The sequence below is a fragment of the Microtus ochrogaster genome, linkage group LG9, assembly GCF_000317375.1.
Source record: "Microtus ochrogaster isolate Prairie Vole_2 linkage group LG9, MicOch1.0, whole genome shotgun sequence".
Classification (NCBI taxonomy): Eukaryota; Metazoa; Chordata; class Mammalia; order Rodentia; family Cricetidae; genus Microtus; species Microtus ochrogaster.
Genome location: NC_022034.1, coordinates 28,501,410 through 28,518,842, shown reverse-complemented (window position 1 = coordinate 28,518,842; position 17,433 = coordinate 28,501,410). Strand labels below are relative to the sequence as shown.

General features: G+C 36.7%; 1 protein-coding gene across 4 annotated transcripts in view; it reads right to left on the bottom strand.

Moving 5' to 3' along the window:
- The window catches only part of Sec63 (SEC63 homolog, protein translocation regulator), a 52,656-nt gene that overhangs the window by 25,510 nt on the left and 9,713 nt on the right, over positions 1-17,433 (bottom strand). For 2 of the 4 annotated variants that reach the window (XM_005363581.3, XM_013352385.2), the window contains exons 4-12: positions 15,523-15,576; positions 14,015-14,073; positions 12,243-12,293; positions 11,002-11,110; positions 8,496-8,590; positions 8,269-8,401; positions 4,764-4,856; positions 3,325-3,479; positions 1,898-2,045 (exon numbers count right to left, since the gene is read on the bottom strand). In XM_005363581.3, coding sequence (XP_005363638.2) covers positions 1,898-2,045; positions 3,325-3,479; positions 4,764-4,856; positions 8,269-8,401; positions 8,496-8,590; positions 11,002-11,110; positions 12,243-12,293; positions 14,015-14,073; positions 15,523-15,576 — 897 coding nt within the window. Of the gene's footprint in view, positions 1-1,897; positions 2,046-3,324; positions 3,480-4,763; positions 4,857-8,268; positions 8,402-8,495; positions 8,591-11,001; positions 11,111-12,242; positions 12,295-14,014; positions 14,074-15,522; positions 15,577-17,433 lie in introns of all 4 variants that reach the window. The other 2 variants (XM_026787387.1, XM_026787388.1) reach the window with 1 other exon arrangement.

Sequence of the window (17,433 nt, the reverse complement as noted above, 5' to 3'; positions counted from 1 at the left end):
AGAACTCTATGACAAAGACAAAATAAACCAATAATCTGTAATTCTGTGTTCAAAAATACTACTTGGCTATTAAAATGGTGACAGGGCAATTATGTAGATAGAAAGTGTTTTACTTAAAATAAATAAAAAGACAGAGATGAAAGAACACATGAAATGCAGGCACAGTAATTTTCAAAGCTTACTATAGATAAATGTTAATCCCAGCTCTACATAACTATTTCTTTAAACTATGTATTCGAAATACCTTCTCCTTTCATCATACTTGGACACTTCTTCCATTCTTTAGAAAGTTAAGCAATCGCCGGTGGTGGGGCACGCCTTTAATCCCAGCACTCGGGAGGCAGAGGCAGGCGGATCTCTGTGAGTTCGAGGCCAACCTGGTCTACAAGAGCTAGTTCCAGGACAGGCACCAAAAACTACGGAGAAACCCTGTCTCGAAAATCAAAAAAAAAAGAAAGAAAGAAAAGAAAAGAAAGTTAAGCAATCAAGGACTCCACTGAAAAAGAACTGAGGGAGAAGAGGCTCGTGTTGTTAAAGTGGGATAGCTGCCAATAGATCCTGATGCAGGATTTCAGCCCCAAAGGCATATAGGTTACAATCAGTATTTTAAGTACATCAACTTATAAAAAGACTACATAACACTGCCAGGGTTAAGACAGGAATGGCACAGACTGGAGAGATGATTCAGCAGTTAAGAGCACTTGCTGCTCTTCCGGGGGACCCAGGTTCAATTCCCAGCACCCACATGGCACTTTACACCTGTCTGTAACTCCTATTTCAAAGGATCTGACACCTGCACAGACATACATGCAGCAAAACACTAATGAACATAAGAATAAACTTTTTTTTAAAAAAAAAGACAGGAATGGCAGCCTATAACATAATAAGAGCAATAAAGCAAGAACCACAGGAAGAGGGTGCATTCTACACCCTGAACATGAATTCCTGCCTGCCCAGCTCTGTGTGTGAAGAATTCAACTAAGGTTAAATCTTCCATATCCTCACTCACAACTAATTTCCAATTATAGGTGATTTTTACACAAAAAGAAAACCAGAACATTCAACTATAAAATAGTCTCCTTGTACTTAGGACAACTGTAACAAACATAAAAGGAGGGTTTTGACAAGAAAACCACAACTCTGCAAAATCTAATTACAAATGACATTATTAAAGTATTTTAAAGACAGATACAGTGGTCAATGACTGTGTTGGAGAATATTATTTTAAGATGTGTTACACTTGTTTATGCTGTAGAACATTTCTTTAATGATGCAAAGATGTGTTGCATTCTTTTATCTTGCATTTGTTTAACTCTGTGAAACTGTGTTACTTTCTTTGCCTGTCTAAAACACCTGATTGGCCTAATAAAGAGCTGTAAGGCCAATAGTAAGGCAGAAGAAAAGATAGGTGGGGCTGCCAGGCAGAGAGAATAGAGGAGAAATCTGGGAAGATCTAGGAGGATGAAGGAGGAGGACTGCAGGGTCAGCCACCCAGCTACACAGCAAGACACAGAGTCAGAAGAAAGGTTCATAAGATAAACATAAAAGCCCAGAGGCAAAAGGTAGACAGGATAATTTAAGTTAAGAAAAACTGGCAAGAAATAAGTCAAGTTAAGGCTGGGCACTTATAAGTTAGAATGAAGCTCTCTGCATGTATTTATTTGGGAGCTGAAAAGAGCAAAGAGTAAAAAACAACCCAAAATATTACTTTAATATCAGCACCTACAGACAAGAAACAAGATTTTTCCAAGTTTGAAGAAGACTGGACTACATAGTAAATGCAGGCTAGACAGGACAATATAATGAGATGAAGGAAGGAAGGAAAGAAAAGAAAGAATTTGAGTCTAATAAATGAGACCAAATTACGCAACGTGCAACAAGGACAGCTCCCACGTACCCTGTGACTTTATGTCCATGGTCACATATGGAAAACTCCCAAGGACTGCCATGACCTCTTCATATTTGTCATCTTCAAGGAAGTGCAGCAGACTATGACGATCTGATTCTTTTAAACTGACCAAATCCTGGATAGTTTTAATTTTGTACTAAAAAAAATAAATAAAATTTTTCATAAAATGAAAACTAGTGGCATGCTAACCAAAATAAAATCCACCAACTTCAGAAAAAAAGTTAATAGTATGGACATTTCAAACCAAGATCACTAAAACTAAAGTTGTTTTGCTATAAATTCATTACAGGCTTATTTTTAAAAAAATCAGAAAAACATAAGGAGTACAAAAATAAAAAATGGTCATACAGAATATTGAGTCAAACAAGAACTACTGTCCTAAATTTATCTATTTTCAGTATTAAGAATAAAAAACTTCCAAGTACAAGTGGCCTCTAAAGGTTTCATTATGCAGTAAGTTAAATGAACTTAAATTAATTGAAATTTAAGTACTAGATATTTAACTTTTATTTTCACAGAGATTATATCATGCGGTAAGTAGAATTTCAACTCTAGGAATCTGGTTAACACTGATGAAATCTATAATGGCAATATGATTAAAGGACTTGAATAGAGGTTTCTTATATTGTTACTACTTTAAATACCACCAAATCCAAAGCCTATCTTCTATTCACTTCTAATATATACCAAGTAACTTTTTTCTTTTTATTTTCTTAAAACAGGGTCTCACTGTGTGGCTCATGCTGGCCTCATGTTCACTACTTAGCCTAAGCCTCAAATTTATCACCGTATTCCTGCCTCAGTTTCCAAAGTGCTGGGTACATAGGGCTCACTACCACATCCAAGTCAGAATTATAATTTCAGTTTCTTATACTTTCCAAACTTTTTAAATTTCTATATAGGTTTGAGATATTCGCATCTACAATATTTTCTAAAAAAGAAATTATCTTTACTTAACAAGTATATCCTCTCTCCCCTCCCCCCCCCATGTATGTAATTAACTGGCACTGAACACAGGGTCTTGTGCATACCAAGCAAGCACTCTTACCCTGAGCTTCATCACCAGTCCACCAACATTATTTTAATGAATGCTTCATTTTTAATTTTTGTTCATACTCAACTATAACAATTGCCCAACCTTTAAGTCAAAATCAAAATCAAAAGTATATGACGTACTCTTACTTGGTACATACATTTTTGCAATGTAAAAATAAAATATTAATTGCTAAATTTCACTCAACCCAAAATAGTAATTCTATAGTAGTAAATTATTATAAAACTACCTAATTAAGAAATACTAACAAAAGATATTGTAAATCTAAGAAATCCACAGTAACCAAGTCTGGAAAACTTTATTTACATTACCTTGTGAAACAACAAGTTGCTAAACTCTGGTGAGAAAGCAGTCAACAAACCTTTTTATGGTTCGAAACTCTCCTAAGGTTGTCCTCCTCAATATGAGGGAGCTGCAGAAGGGGAGACTTAAACTGCTGGAGGCCTTGGACAGCCATCTGTGAAAGCTTCATACAGTTTTCTAAGGATGCCAAAGTTGGAGCACGAAACTCCCTTTCTTAGAAAGAATAGGAAAAAAAGAAACAAAAGGGCTGTACTTCTTAGACGTTCATTAAAAGGAATAAAATCACACTAATATTCAACACCTAAAATTCAAGATCAAGATATTGAGTTTTTCTTTAAAAACTACAGAAACATGTTAAAAAATACACAAACTTGATCAAGTGTGTATTACTCAGCAACAACCATTAATTTAACAAAAGTCTCTGTATCAACTCCAATAATGGTAAAATATCAAGCACTATCAGTAGTACCATGATGTGGTGAAAAACACCTGTAATCCCAGCACCTGGGTGGCAATCTCAGCACTCATGGGGCCGAGGAGGCTTTCAAGGCCATCGTAGGCAATGCAGTAAGATGCTGCCACAAACACACAAATTCCCAAGCATCCTCAGCTGGGCACAGTGGAGTATAGTGGTAACCTTATTGCTAAGGCAGATTTGACTACAAAGCAAGAACCTATCTCAAAAATAAAAGAGTAACTAAATATTTTATGTTTTTAAAATGTATTTTTATTTTTGCATTTTGAAGGCAGCAAGATCTCCCTATGGAGCCCAGAATGGCCTCAAACTAGACCTTTGCCTCTGACTAACAACTGCTGAGATTACAGGTGTAATGCATGTTTTTTTTTGTTTTTGTTTTTGTTTTTGTTTTTCCGAGACAGGGTTTCTCTGTGGCTATGGAGCCTGTCCTGGAACTAGCTCTGTAGACCAGGCTGGTCTCGAACTCACAGAGATCCGCCTGCCTCTGCCTCCCGAGTGCTGGGATTAAAGGCGTGCGCCACCACCGCCCGGCTGTAATGCATGTTTTGCTGAAATTCTTTGTATTTACAAACTCCAACAACAGTAAATAAGTAAGGAGATGTTTTCAATATTCCCAATGTACTGTAACTTTGCCAAGCACTAAAATCACCCACAACAAACTATAAAGTCTCCTCTTTTTTAGCATCTTCTTTTCCATTAAGAGCCAAAAATTCCTTTTTATACACACACACACACACACACACACACACACACAAATTACACATCATGCCAATTAAATAATTATTTCAAACTCACTGTTAAAATACAAAATAACTAAAAACTATTCAGAGGAAAGAAAAAATTCAAATTACTAAAAAATAAAACAATGAAAAGAATGAAAAAAACATTAACAAATCTGACAAACCTGATTGACCCAGTATACAGAATTGAAATTAAATACTCATAAATCTTTAAACTGTGAAATATACTGAGCAAATGCTTATAGGAAAAAGTCCAAATTAATTATATTTCCTCCTCACCTTCACGGCTCCTGGCCATTATTATTAGCTGGCAGATTACATTAACCATTTCTTGAAGCAGAGCAGGACATTTTTTCAGCATGAACTGTTGATCTGAAAAATAAAATAAAACAAAACAAAACCAACCCTGAAATAAACCATTCTAATCTTACAGTGAAAACACCTTTTCCATTTGAAGGCCAAGCTAACACAAATTGTCCTGGCCCTTAAGCATTTCACATAGTCTCAGAATTTTAATGTTCAAATTAATGTTTCTCCTCAACATCACTGCAAAAAAGTAGATGTCACTACTAATACAAGATGTAGAAAAGTCAAATTTTAACATAATGGTGTAATTATATACTTGTTATAGCCATTCCTTATTTTCTTTAAAACAATCTTAATCAAAAATTCAGTTCTAATCTTGCTATCTTTGAGAATATTCTGCTTATGCTGTTAAGTTTCTATAACTGTGGGTTAATACAAAGACCATGAATGAGAATAAAATTAACTAAATACAGAAAAAGAGGAGGAGGAGGAAGTTAATTAAGGGAAGGGGAAGACTAAGTTTGTAAATGCACTTGTGGTGCAAGTCTGACCACCAAGTCCAATTTCCAGAAACAAAGAAGCAAAAACAATGGGCTGGCAAGATGGTTCAGTGGTTAAGAGCACTGGTTGCTCTTCTAGAGGACAGGTCAAATCCTAGCACCAACATAGTGACTGACAAAAGTCTATTACTACAGTCCCAAAGGATCTAATACCCTGTTCTGGCTTCCTCAGACACTGAACACATATGATACATGACACCACTGCAGGCAAAATACCCATGCACATCGAAATAAAAAATATATTTAAAAAATTTTAACAGTGGGAGTGTAGCTAGATGACAGAGTATATGCATAGCACATGTCAGGTCCCAAGTTCAAATACCAACAATACAGATAAATAAATGCTATTATTATTACTATTATTACTATTATCCATTTGAGGGGCTGGAGAAACATCTCAACAGTTTAGAGCACTGGCTACTCTTCCAGATGACTTGAATTCAACACAGTGGCTCATAACCACTTACAACTGCAGTTCCAAGGAATCCAATGTCGTCTTCATGCCTCTATGGTACCAGGATTTAAGATATAAGATTTAAGATATAAGAGCTAGCTAGCAATATGCTTATACTATTGGCCAAACAGTATTAGAATTAATATAGTTTCTGTGTGATTATTTCAGGTCTGGGTGGCCAGAAACAAGAAACCTCTGCCTAGAGATATTTGCTGTAAATCTACTTGTGTTCCTCTAAAAAGCTTTTAAGTTCTTTTCTCAAAATCACTGGGAACCAGAAATGGTGATGCACATCTATAATCTCAGTCCACAGGAGGCTGAGGAAGAAGGGTCTTCAGCTTGAGTCCAGCCTGAGCAACAGAGCAAGCTCAATAACATCCAGAAGGACAAAACTGAGACTGTCTCAAAAAGCAAAGCCATTAAGGAAATGCTTTTACTAACCTGCAGTTATTAAACATTTCCTTTTTCTTTTTTCTTTTTGTTTTTGGTTGTTTGTTTGTTTGTTTGTTTGTTTGTTTTTTCAACACAAGGTTTTTCTGTAGTTTTGGTGCCTGTCCCAGAACTAGCTCTTGTAAACCAGGTTGGCCTTGAACTCACAGAGATCCTCCTGCCTCTGCCTCCTGAGTGCTGGGACCTCCTGAGACTGAGAAGCTTCTGTAAAGCAAAGGACACTGTCGCTAAGACACAAAGGCAACCCACTGACTGGGAGAAGATCTTCACCAACCCCGCAACTGACAAAGGTCTGATCTCCAAAATATATAAAGAACTCAAGAAACTAGACTGTAAAAGGCTAATCAACCCAATTAAAAAATGGGGCACTGAGCTGAATAGAGAATTCTCAACAGAAGACGTTCAAATGGCCAAAAGACACTTAAGGTCATGTTCAACTTCCTTAGCAATCAGGGAAATGCAAATCAAGACAACTTTAAGATACCATCTTACACCTGTCAGAATGGCTAAAATGAAAAACACCAATGATAGCCTTTGCTGGAGAGGTTGTGGAGAAAGGGGTACACTCATCCATTGCTGGTGGGAATGCAAACTTGTGCAACCACTTTGGAAAGCAGTGTGGCGGTTTCTCAGGAAATTCGGGATCAACTTACCCCTGGACCCAGCAATACCACTCTTGGGAATATACCCAAGAGAGGCCTTATCATACAACAAAAGTATATGCTCTACTATGTTCATAGCAGCATTGTTGGTAATAGCCAGAACCTGGAAACAACCTAGATGCCCTTCAATGGAAGAATGGATGAAGAAAGTATGGAATATATACATATTAGAGTACTACTCAGCAGTAAAAAACAAGGACTTCTTGAATTTTGCATGCAAATGGATGGAAATAGAAAACACTATCCTGAGTGAGGTAAGCCAGATCCAAAAAGAGGAACATGGGATGTACTCACTCATATTTGGTTTCTAGCCATAAACAAAGGACATTGAGCCTATAATTCGTGATCCTAGAGAAGCTAAATAAGGAGAACCCAAAGAAAAACATATAGGCATCCTCCTGAATATTAACCTTCATCAGGCAACGAAAGGAGACAGAGACAGAGACCCACATTGGAGTACCGGACAGAAATCTCAAAGTCCAAATCAGGAGCAGAAGGAGAGAGAGCATGAGCAAGGAACTCAGGACCGCGAGGGGTGCACCCACACACTGAGACAATGGGGATGTTCTATCGGGAACTCACCAAAGCCAGCTGGCCTGGATCTGAAAAAGCCTGGGATAAAACCGGACTTGCTGAACATAGCAGACAATGAGGACTACTGAGAACTCAAGAACAATGGCAATGGGTTTTTGATCCTACTGCACGTACTGGCTTTGTGGGAGCCTAGGCAGTTTAGAGGCTCACCTTACTAGACCTGGATGGAGGTGGGTGGTCCTTGGACTTTCCACAGGGCAGGGAACCCTGATTGCTCTTTGGGCTGACGAGGGAGGGGGACTTGGTAGGGGGAGGGAGAGGGAAATGGGAGGCGGTGGCGGGGAAGAGACAGAAATCTTTAATAAATAAATAAATTAAAGGCGTGCACCACCACCGCCCAGCATTAAACATTTTCATACAGAATATTCTGACCTTGAAATAATACATTTTGACATTTGCCAAAGCATCTGATGTAGACTTTCACATGATTTGTAAAGTAATTACATACAGATAGATTTTGTTTGTTTGTTTGTTTTTTGAGACAGGGTTTCTTTGTAGCTTTGGAGCCTGTCCTAGAACTCGCTCTGTAGTCCAGGCTGGCCTCGGACTCACAGAGATCCATCTGTTTCTGCCTCCCAAGCGCTGGGATTAAAGGCATGCACTACCACCACCTGGCACATATAGACATTTTTAAAGGAAAATAAACAACTATTTGTTTGAATAAAAAAGAACATCATATAAACACTAAATTACCAAGACTACCTAAATCTGTTGCTTTGGTCCCATTAAAACCCTTTAAATATCAGAGTTATAAATACCTTCTTCCAGGGTCTCAGGAATTTTCATTCTAGCAAGATGAGACAGTAAAAGAACTCTGGCCTTAAGGCTATATGGACAGGTAAGTGGAGGCTCATTCTTCTTTAAATTTATGCTGCCAATTTCTCTGATTAGCTAAGGCAAACAAAATAATTATTCAGAAACATATCATAAATCATTCACTTTTTTACTTTATTGCTCATCAAGAAATGTATAAAATCAGCCTAACCTGTGGTATTAAAATATTATCTGTTGGCCTGCTTGTGGCATCTTTATTATATTGAGGATCAAATTCAGATGCTCCAGATAAAACCATGATGAGACCTATGAAAACAAACAAATATAATGGTAAATAGACATTTGCTTAACTATAATTTCTCTTCCTGAGATACCTCCTACAGAAAGCACCTTCTAACCATGCACAACACAATGCTGAAAGTCACCTGGCTTCCACTACTGACAACTAAATTAATATCTCCTACTAAAACAAAAGAAACTGTACTTTTTAAAAATGTACACAATAGTTACCTATCCCAAATGAGTATAAGTGTTCATCAGATTAAGGGCACAAAAGGACTGGAATAATTAAGGTCATTTAAATAGCATGTTTCTATACTAAGCATGTGTTCCTTAGAAGCCTACTAGAGAATCAAAACCTCATTAGAATGTTGCTTGTAAAAGAGTGCCCTTCAGTTAAGTAAGGCTGGGAAGAACAAACTGCCAAGAGTGAGAGATTCTCTTTATTCCATGACTTCTCAAAATATCAAGTAAACAAAAATTCTGGAACTTTGGAGAGTTTTATGGAAATGCACATGATTCCCTGCCACATGTATCATCACCCCAAAAGCTCTAGAAGGACTGACACTATGATCATCAATTTCATCCAACCCATGAATATCATCTACCTTTAATAGAGAAGAAAATATACAGGTGATAAACAAAAGGTGGGGCTACAGATGCTGAAGAGTAGAGACTACAATTCTAGAACTTCATGGCTAAATGACCAGGGCAATAGTCTTATTTCTCCTTGTACTTTAGTTTGTTCAGATGTGTCCAACACACAGCAGGCACAGGAAACGTGTGACCTATTACTGTGCCAAAAAAAATGCCAAAAAAAAAAATTGAGACAGGGTCTCACCATGTAACTTTGGCCTGGAACTCAATACGTAAACCAGGCTGGTCGGAACTCATAAACATCTACCTGTCCCAACCTCTCAAATGCTAGGGTTAAAAGCACGCACCACTACACCAGGCTCAAATTTTTATGTTGGGGAAAGAAAAATAACTGTTCCAAAGACAGCTGAAGAAAATATAAATAAATTCACCAGCTAAATAATGCTTTGTGACAGAATTATATGAAACGAAGTAACACTCTCAGAAACCAGTTCCCCACGGGCAAAGCAGAGCACATGAACCATTTTTATAAGGAAAATCCTATACTAATATTTCAATAGAACTTAAGGGTAATATGTATGCACAACAGAAAGTAATACTCATTCTTTTCTATAGCCTATATTCACTATACATAGTGAAGGGGTTCACAGACATTTGTTCAACTATATCATCTATTTTGACCGTATCTGCTGCTCCTGTCCCAGCTAGTACTCTTCCTTTTCGCAGACAGTCTTGCTTCAACTTTCATGGCATATATGTATATATCTGGGTGTGTGTATACATTAAAAACCTAAGAGCTACCTGAGAGAAATCATGTAATGTTTAAGTCTCATTTTTTTCACATAATAGATATTTACTGGTTAATCAATTTTCCTGAAGTCTTCCTAAGTTTGTTCTTCCTTGAAGCTGAGTTAAAAAAAAAAAAAAAGATGGTTGCTATATATATATATATTTTATCTTCCTTATCAATTTACTGTTGACACCTACGCATATTCCACAGCTTGGATATTGTGTACAATACCACAGTAAACACAGATGTGGAGGTATCAGACTTAGTTTCCTTTTGGTGTATTCCCAGAAGTGGTATAATTTATTATATGATAACTCTAAAGATTTTTGAGGAACTTTCATGTATAGTGGCTGAACTTACTTACATTCTCACCAGCAACTACATGGTTGCCAGCTTTTGTTAACTGTTTTCTTAATATCAGCAAGTCTGACTAGAGTAAGATAGAATCTTTCTTCCTTTTGAAACACTGAATCCCTGGCTGGCATGACTATGTAAATCAGGCTGATATCAAAGTTGTGGCAATCCTCCTACCTCTGCCTCTTTGAGTACTGGGATTACAGGTGTATACAATCACAAGAGGTCTTTTAATTCTTTATGTGTTCTAGAAAGTCATCATCTCTCAGTTGTGATTTTCTCCAACTTATAGGCCAATTCCTTACTCATTTAACTATTGCTTTGCTATATACAAACTTGGTAATTTTATACACCTTCATTAATGACATCAATTAGTCATCTGGGAAGAGGGAACCTTCACGAAGGAAATGCCTAGATCAGACTGGCCTGTGGGTATGTCTGTGGAGGCATTTTCTTTAGACTGACGGAGGAGGTACCACTCCTAGGCAGGTGGGCCTAGGCTGTATAAAAACAGTCACTGAATGTAAGGCTGAGAGGGAGCCAGCCAGTCAGCAATGGTCCTCCTAGTCTGATTCAATCTAATGAATAGAATCTACTATAATAGAAATAGAATCTACTATAAAGAAAAGAAATATATATCAGAATATAAATGACTCAGAAAGCAATATAAAAAACAGCAGTTATTTAGGTTACTTACGTTTCATATCCATATTTCGAGTTTTATAAACAAAGTATGTATAAATCTGAGTTGTACGTATTAGAATCTGGTCTCCACTATATCGTATTGACCGATACCACCAAGAGCCCTAAACGCAAATAAAATTGAACAAGATACAAAGCATGAAAAATGGTAACTGTTAAGCTTGAGGCAGCACAATGTTTTTTGTGAATTTCCCAAAAATTTACTAAGAGCATTGAAGTGCTTGAGCGTGTTCCATATTTCAAACAATTTACTCACAAATACATTATCAGGTACCTCTAAACACCAACACAAATCCTCAGGCATGATTAAAATGCTTTAGGTTTTAGGCTGAAAACTGTTTAATAGATAAAACAAGAATATAACCACCCATTGCTATAAGCAAATAAAGTGGTTTCTAATACAAAATTTTCTAATAAACACTTGATAAGTGTAGAAACCATTTTTTAAATTTTATTTATTTAGATAAGTTTTTCGGGGCAGGGTTTCTCTAATTTTTTTGGAGTCTGTCCTGGAACTAGCTCTTGTAGACCAGACTGGCCTCAAACTCACAGAGATTCGCCTGCCTCTGCCTCACAAATGCTGGGATTAAAGGTGTGCGCTACCACTGCCTAGCAGAAACCATTTTATAGCTGACATATTTTTGTTCATAGTCTCATGAGATTGAATTTTACACAACAATCCTATGAAGAGGTAAAGACAGATGTATAACAGGACTCATGGAGCCACACAAACTCCAGGATCAAAAAGAACAAAAAGAAATGAACGATGAAAATTATAAACTTTTTGGTAGCTCTGCATTATAGCACTACACAGTTATTTTTTAAATGTGGCGGCTGGGGGTTGGGGATATGTCTTAGTGGTTAAGACCATGTACTACTCTTATAGAGAACCCATGTTCTGATCCCATCACCCATATCAACGAGCTCATAACCACTCCAGCTCCAGGGGATCCAATACTCTCTTCTGGACATGGACACATATGCTCATGTGCATATACCCTACACACACATACATACAATTAAAGTTAAAATAGGCTGGGTGTGGCGGTGCCTTTAGTCCCAGCAATCGGAACAAGAGTAGGCAAGTTCCAAGCCAGCTAGAATTAAGTAGTAAGACCCTGTTTCAAACAATAACAATAATATCTTTAAAAACAAGAGGTTGCATTGATTAAATTCTAAGAATCAAAATCTTATGGAGCAACCACCCCCACCCCAAAATTAATAAAAAGAACTTACCACCACAACAGGAAGGATAACCATAAATGCCAATCCATACACAAGTAAAACCTAGAATTTAAGAGAAAACAGCTGTGCCTTGATCTGGTAAGTTAATACAACATTCAGACTTACAAAGAGAACCCATTATTAAAAGCACTCTGCTATTTGGTCCTATATAATGAAAGTACTACCTTTTGGGGGTTTTGTGGACAGTGTAGCTGAAGTACAAACAGATTGCTGAGCTTGTCCTAGGTCATACAGGTTAACAGTGTTACTATATTCAAACTCTAGAACTTTTGTCTGCTATACAAATCACCTTTTAATTTTCTATGTACTGATCTAACATGGATAACTGCAAACGTTTTATAAATTTGTCTCCCTTTCAGTCAAGCACCATCTATCTATATTCACCTCTTGCAAGTAGTGCTGTGAAATAAATTAAAAGCCCTTACAAACTAAGTCCAGTGCCTAACTGCAAATGTGCCATTTCATTATTTTTGATAGTAACTATTGAATTTTCACCTACAACTTCATCTGAAATCTGTCGGCTATCTTTCCCTTTTCTCTTATTCCCACAGTAACCCTAAATATGATAGATGCACTTACAAGCAGTTAAGTATAGAAAATTACCAATTTTTTTTGTTTTTTTTTTTCGGGTTTTTTGAGACAGGGTTTCTCTGTGGCTTTGGAGCCTGTCCTGGAACTAGCTCTGTAGACCAGGCTGGTCTCGAACTCACAGAGATCTGCCTGCCTCTGCCTCCCGAGTGCTGGGATTAAAGGCGTGCGCCACCACCGCCCTGTCACAAAATAATCATTTTCAAAACAAACTACAGCTTGCTTTTAAGGTTTAAAAAAGGCTCCTCAGACCAGCAAGACAGCTTAGTGGGTAAAAGTGCTTGCTATTAAGCCTAACTACCTGACTTCCAGCTCCAAGACCTACATGGTAGGATATAACCAACTCCAGGAAATTATCCTCTGACCTCCATGCATGCTGTGGCCTAGGCAATCCCATTCCCCCACACACGCGCATGCACACAGAGAGAGAGGAAGATTTAAAACTAATAAGAAAAAAAAACTAAAAATTAAAACAAAACAGTTCCTAGATAATTATTTTCATAAAACCTCAAGTAATAAATCATCAATCTTTAAATAATATATTAGGCCAATTCCTGATGTCTTAGGGCTGCAGCAACTATCAGTGATGGAAGTACGTCTGACATCCACTCCTTTCTAGTATGGAATAGGTCTGTTTCAATTAAACATGAAGTAGCTTAGTCTGAGTAAAGATGAAATGAATATGTTAAATTATGAAATCACCTTAGATAAATATGGGTACCATAAAACCTAACAGTTCTCAACCAAAATTAGGACACTACCCAAAAATACTTTCAAAATAAAATAGTAAAATTTAAAGGTTTTAAAATTACATTTAGGATATACTGTTGCTAGGCAATGGTGGCACAGTCCTTTAATTCCAGCAGGGGGCAGAGGCAGGCAGATCTCTTTGAATTCAAGGTCAGTCTGGTCTACAGAGTGAGTTCCAAAACAACCAGGGATACTTAGAGAAAAACCCTGTCTCAGAAAAAAAACAAACAAAAACAAGCAAACAAACAAGAGAATATTGTCCTAAACCTGCAGTGTCTATGAGAACCAATTCTTTCTCGTTATGTAGCTTTCAAAACACAGTAACAATTAAATAGCATATGAGAGTTTCTTTGTAAACGCTTTCATTATATTATGTCCTAATACAGTATAGAACATCAAAATAGGCTTTATTTAAATGCACTCACCAGAATTGAATTTTTCTGGTCAACTATCCAAGCTGGTAAGGCAATTCCAAAGCTTGTAGCTGAAATAAAGTAAATCATTTTTCAAAAGATTCTACTTTCAATTTTATTTATCTTTATCTCAAAATTAAGTTCTCCCCCCATTTCCCCCCCAAAAAAAATTCTTCAAGATTATATTACATATATTTCCATTATACAAACTTAAAAGAATACACCCAGGCTTTTGAGAGTCCAGGGCAGAAGGACCACTAAAGTTCAAGGTCAGCATGGATGAGACATGTCTCAAAATAAATAAACATATGTATGTATATTACAGAATAGTGCGTTTATGAAATTTCGTAGTTTTCAATGGAGAAACTTTTCACATTTAAGCTTCATTTTCATAGAAAACCCAAATTCTTTCATGTCTTAAAGTCATACAAACACTACGAAAATGCAAGAAATTAGTACAGAAAAAATTTTTGCATGTGTTCATGGTGTGCACACATCCATGCATGTTTACATATGGAGTACATGCAGGTGCCATGCACATGGAAAACAATGTTTTTATTATTTTTAAATTATAAGTATGTGTTTGTATCTGTAAATAGGTATATACCCATGAGTACAAGCAACCCCCAGAGACCAAGATCAGATCTCTCTGGAGCTGGAATTATATATAGGAAGCTTTGAACTACTCAACACGGTACTGGGAATTGAAGTCTTTTTTTTTCTCCAACATAATATTTTTGTTGATTATTTGGGAATTTTACACAATGTACCCCAATCACACACACACACACTTCCCAGTCTGCCAACATCCACCCCACCTCACCCTGGTCACCCCAACCAAAAAAAAGAAGGAAAAAAATTACCAAGTCCAATTATGTTGGGTACTGAGTCTTTAAAACGAAAAATGAAGTAAAAAAGTAAACAGAGAGGTTGGAAAGACTGCTCAGTGGTTAAGGGCACTTGCTGTCTTTCTGGTTATGAGCCTCGCCTTTAACATGAGCCATCTCTCCTGTCCCAGCTAGCTCATCAGTTAAGAGCATTTGTTGCTCTTGCAGGGAACCTGGGTTCAGTTCCTAGGACCCTGAGGGTGGCTCACAACCATCTTTAACTCCAATTCCAGGGCATCCAGCATCCTCTTCTTTCATATACATATCAATAAAATACATAAAATAAATTGGAAATAAAAGAAAAAGGAACGTTTGTTGTTCTTTCAAGACCCAAGTTTAGTTCCTAGGCCCATATGATGGTTCGCAATGGCCCCATAACTCCAGCTCTAAGAAATCTGACACCCCCCGTTCTGATCTCTGGGCATCAATCATATATGTGGTACACAAACATAAACATAAGCAAAACATATATATATATACATATACGAAATGATTTTTAAAGTAAAGAAGTTCAATTTATTCATCTAACTCCTTGTGCTAACTCTCCCATAAAGAGAAATATCAATATTTCTCTTATTCTAATTAGTATTTTCATAATATACAATACTATCAACATTTTTATATTCACCGCACCTTGAGGCCCATCTGGATTTCCAAATTCTTCCCAATTTTTCCGAGACTCTTCATCTGTTAAACTATCATGAAGAAAACAAGATATCAAAATTAGGTCATTCCCAAAAAATAAGTATCAAATGTAAGAACTTCATTAGACAATTAATACCTTTGTTTTTAGATTTATTTATTTTACATGTGGGGGGGGGTGCGTGTGCACATGTATGTAAATCTGAAGCACGATTAATAAAAACTCTGTCAGAAATTGGGGTTCAATCTGAAGATCTGAAAAGTAAAACAGTCAGCCTCTGGTTCTTACCTTGACCTCAGTCTGAAATGAAGATCCTGCCTTCCGGAATCTCAGAATGAGACTGTGACTGACAGTTGTCCTTTGTCGTCCTGTCATCATTGTCCTTGCCCCCCACCCTTTATTCCTCTCTAGGGCTGGAATTAAAGACATGCACCACCCAACTTCTATGGCAACTAGAGTGGCTGCTGGGATTAAAGGTGTGTGTCACCATAATCTGGGCTCTAAGGCTGACCAGTGGGACTGTTTTAATCTCAGATCTTCAGGCAGCCCTTATTTACAAATTACAGTTGAAATACCACTACATTTCCCTTTTTGTCTAAAAAAAAGATAAAATAAAAAGGCTATAACTAATATAAGAAAACTGTATACAATAAGTACAATGACTATATACAATATATACAAGCAATAAATATAACAAAAATATCTAGTCCATTTGCATTTAACAAATTCAGAGAAAGTATTTCATATCTATCCTATCTTGGTGAGTCCAAAGTCTTTTACCTAATTTACTTTCTATCATAACTTGCTTTCTGTATCTATCTAATCTTCAACTCCCTCAGAGACCCAATAAGGAAATAATATTAACTCAGTAAGCAGGAAGTGCAAGCAAGTGACTTCCAAAAATTTGAGTAATGACAGAAAACAGGTGGCCGCCTACACAGTCACCCAAAGTTTTTCTTCAATGTTGGAGCATCCATACACACTTTTGTGTGTAAGTTACTAATTCCTAAGATACGAATTCCTGATTAGCTGAAGTTTAGCCAATTAAGTCAGATAAAATTCAAAGACTATTTACTACATCTTTTAAGAATATAAGATTTTAAGTGACTTTTATTTATTTCATAAGTCTATTTTCTAAAATTTTTCCAATGAGCACATTAATAATTTAAAATATAGTAATTAATTCCAAAACAGTAGCACTATGTTCTCAAGATGTAAACATCACCTGTAAAATTTCACTGTTGTACAAAACAGGCTCTTCTAAGCCAAGTGCCAGGAGAACTAGGAAAATACCTTCTACACAAGAGCTTTCAGGTTAGGCAATATAAAAGTGACAGAATGATTTTCAACACCTAAATAAAATGTAAGTGCTGACCTGGCCAATAGCTCAAAACAAAGAATTAAAGTGGCTTTATTTCATATCCCAGTATACATCAAAAAAAGCACTAGATGAAAATCTCAACTCCTTCACAAACCTGACAATGCTGGGGGTGGAGGGATCATAATAGCCAAACCAGTCCTAGACAGAAAGAACACAACCAGAAGCACCCTATTTTCTAACCTAAAACTAAACTACAGAGCCACTGTGATAAAGACAGCATTGTACTGGTACAAAAACAGACATTCAGATCAACAGAACAGAACAAGAAATTAGAGATTAAACCCAGAGTTGCTTTGATAAAGGTGTCAGTTCTTTAAATGCCAACTCTGAGTAACTTATGCTTTAATTAAACTACCACTTTAGAGCTGCTGAGGATGTCCATAAATGTCGGGTTCAATATACCTGGCAAATATTTAATAAAAGTGTATGACATTCATTTTACTTACTATGATCTTAAAAAAGAAAGTATCTTTACCCATTTCTTTAAAAAGTGTAAAAAGGCCGGGCGGTGGTGGCGCAC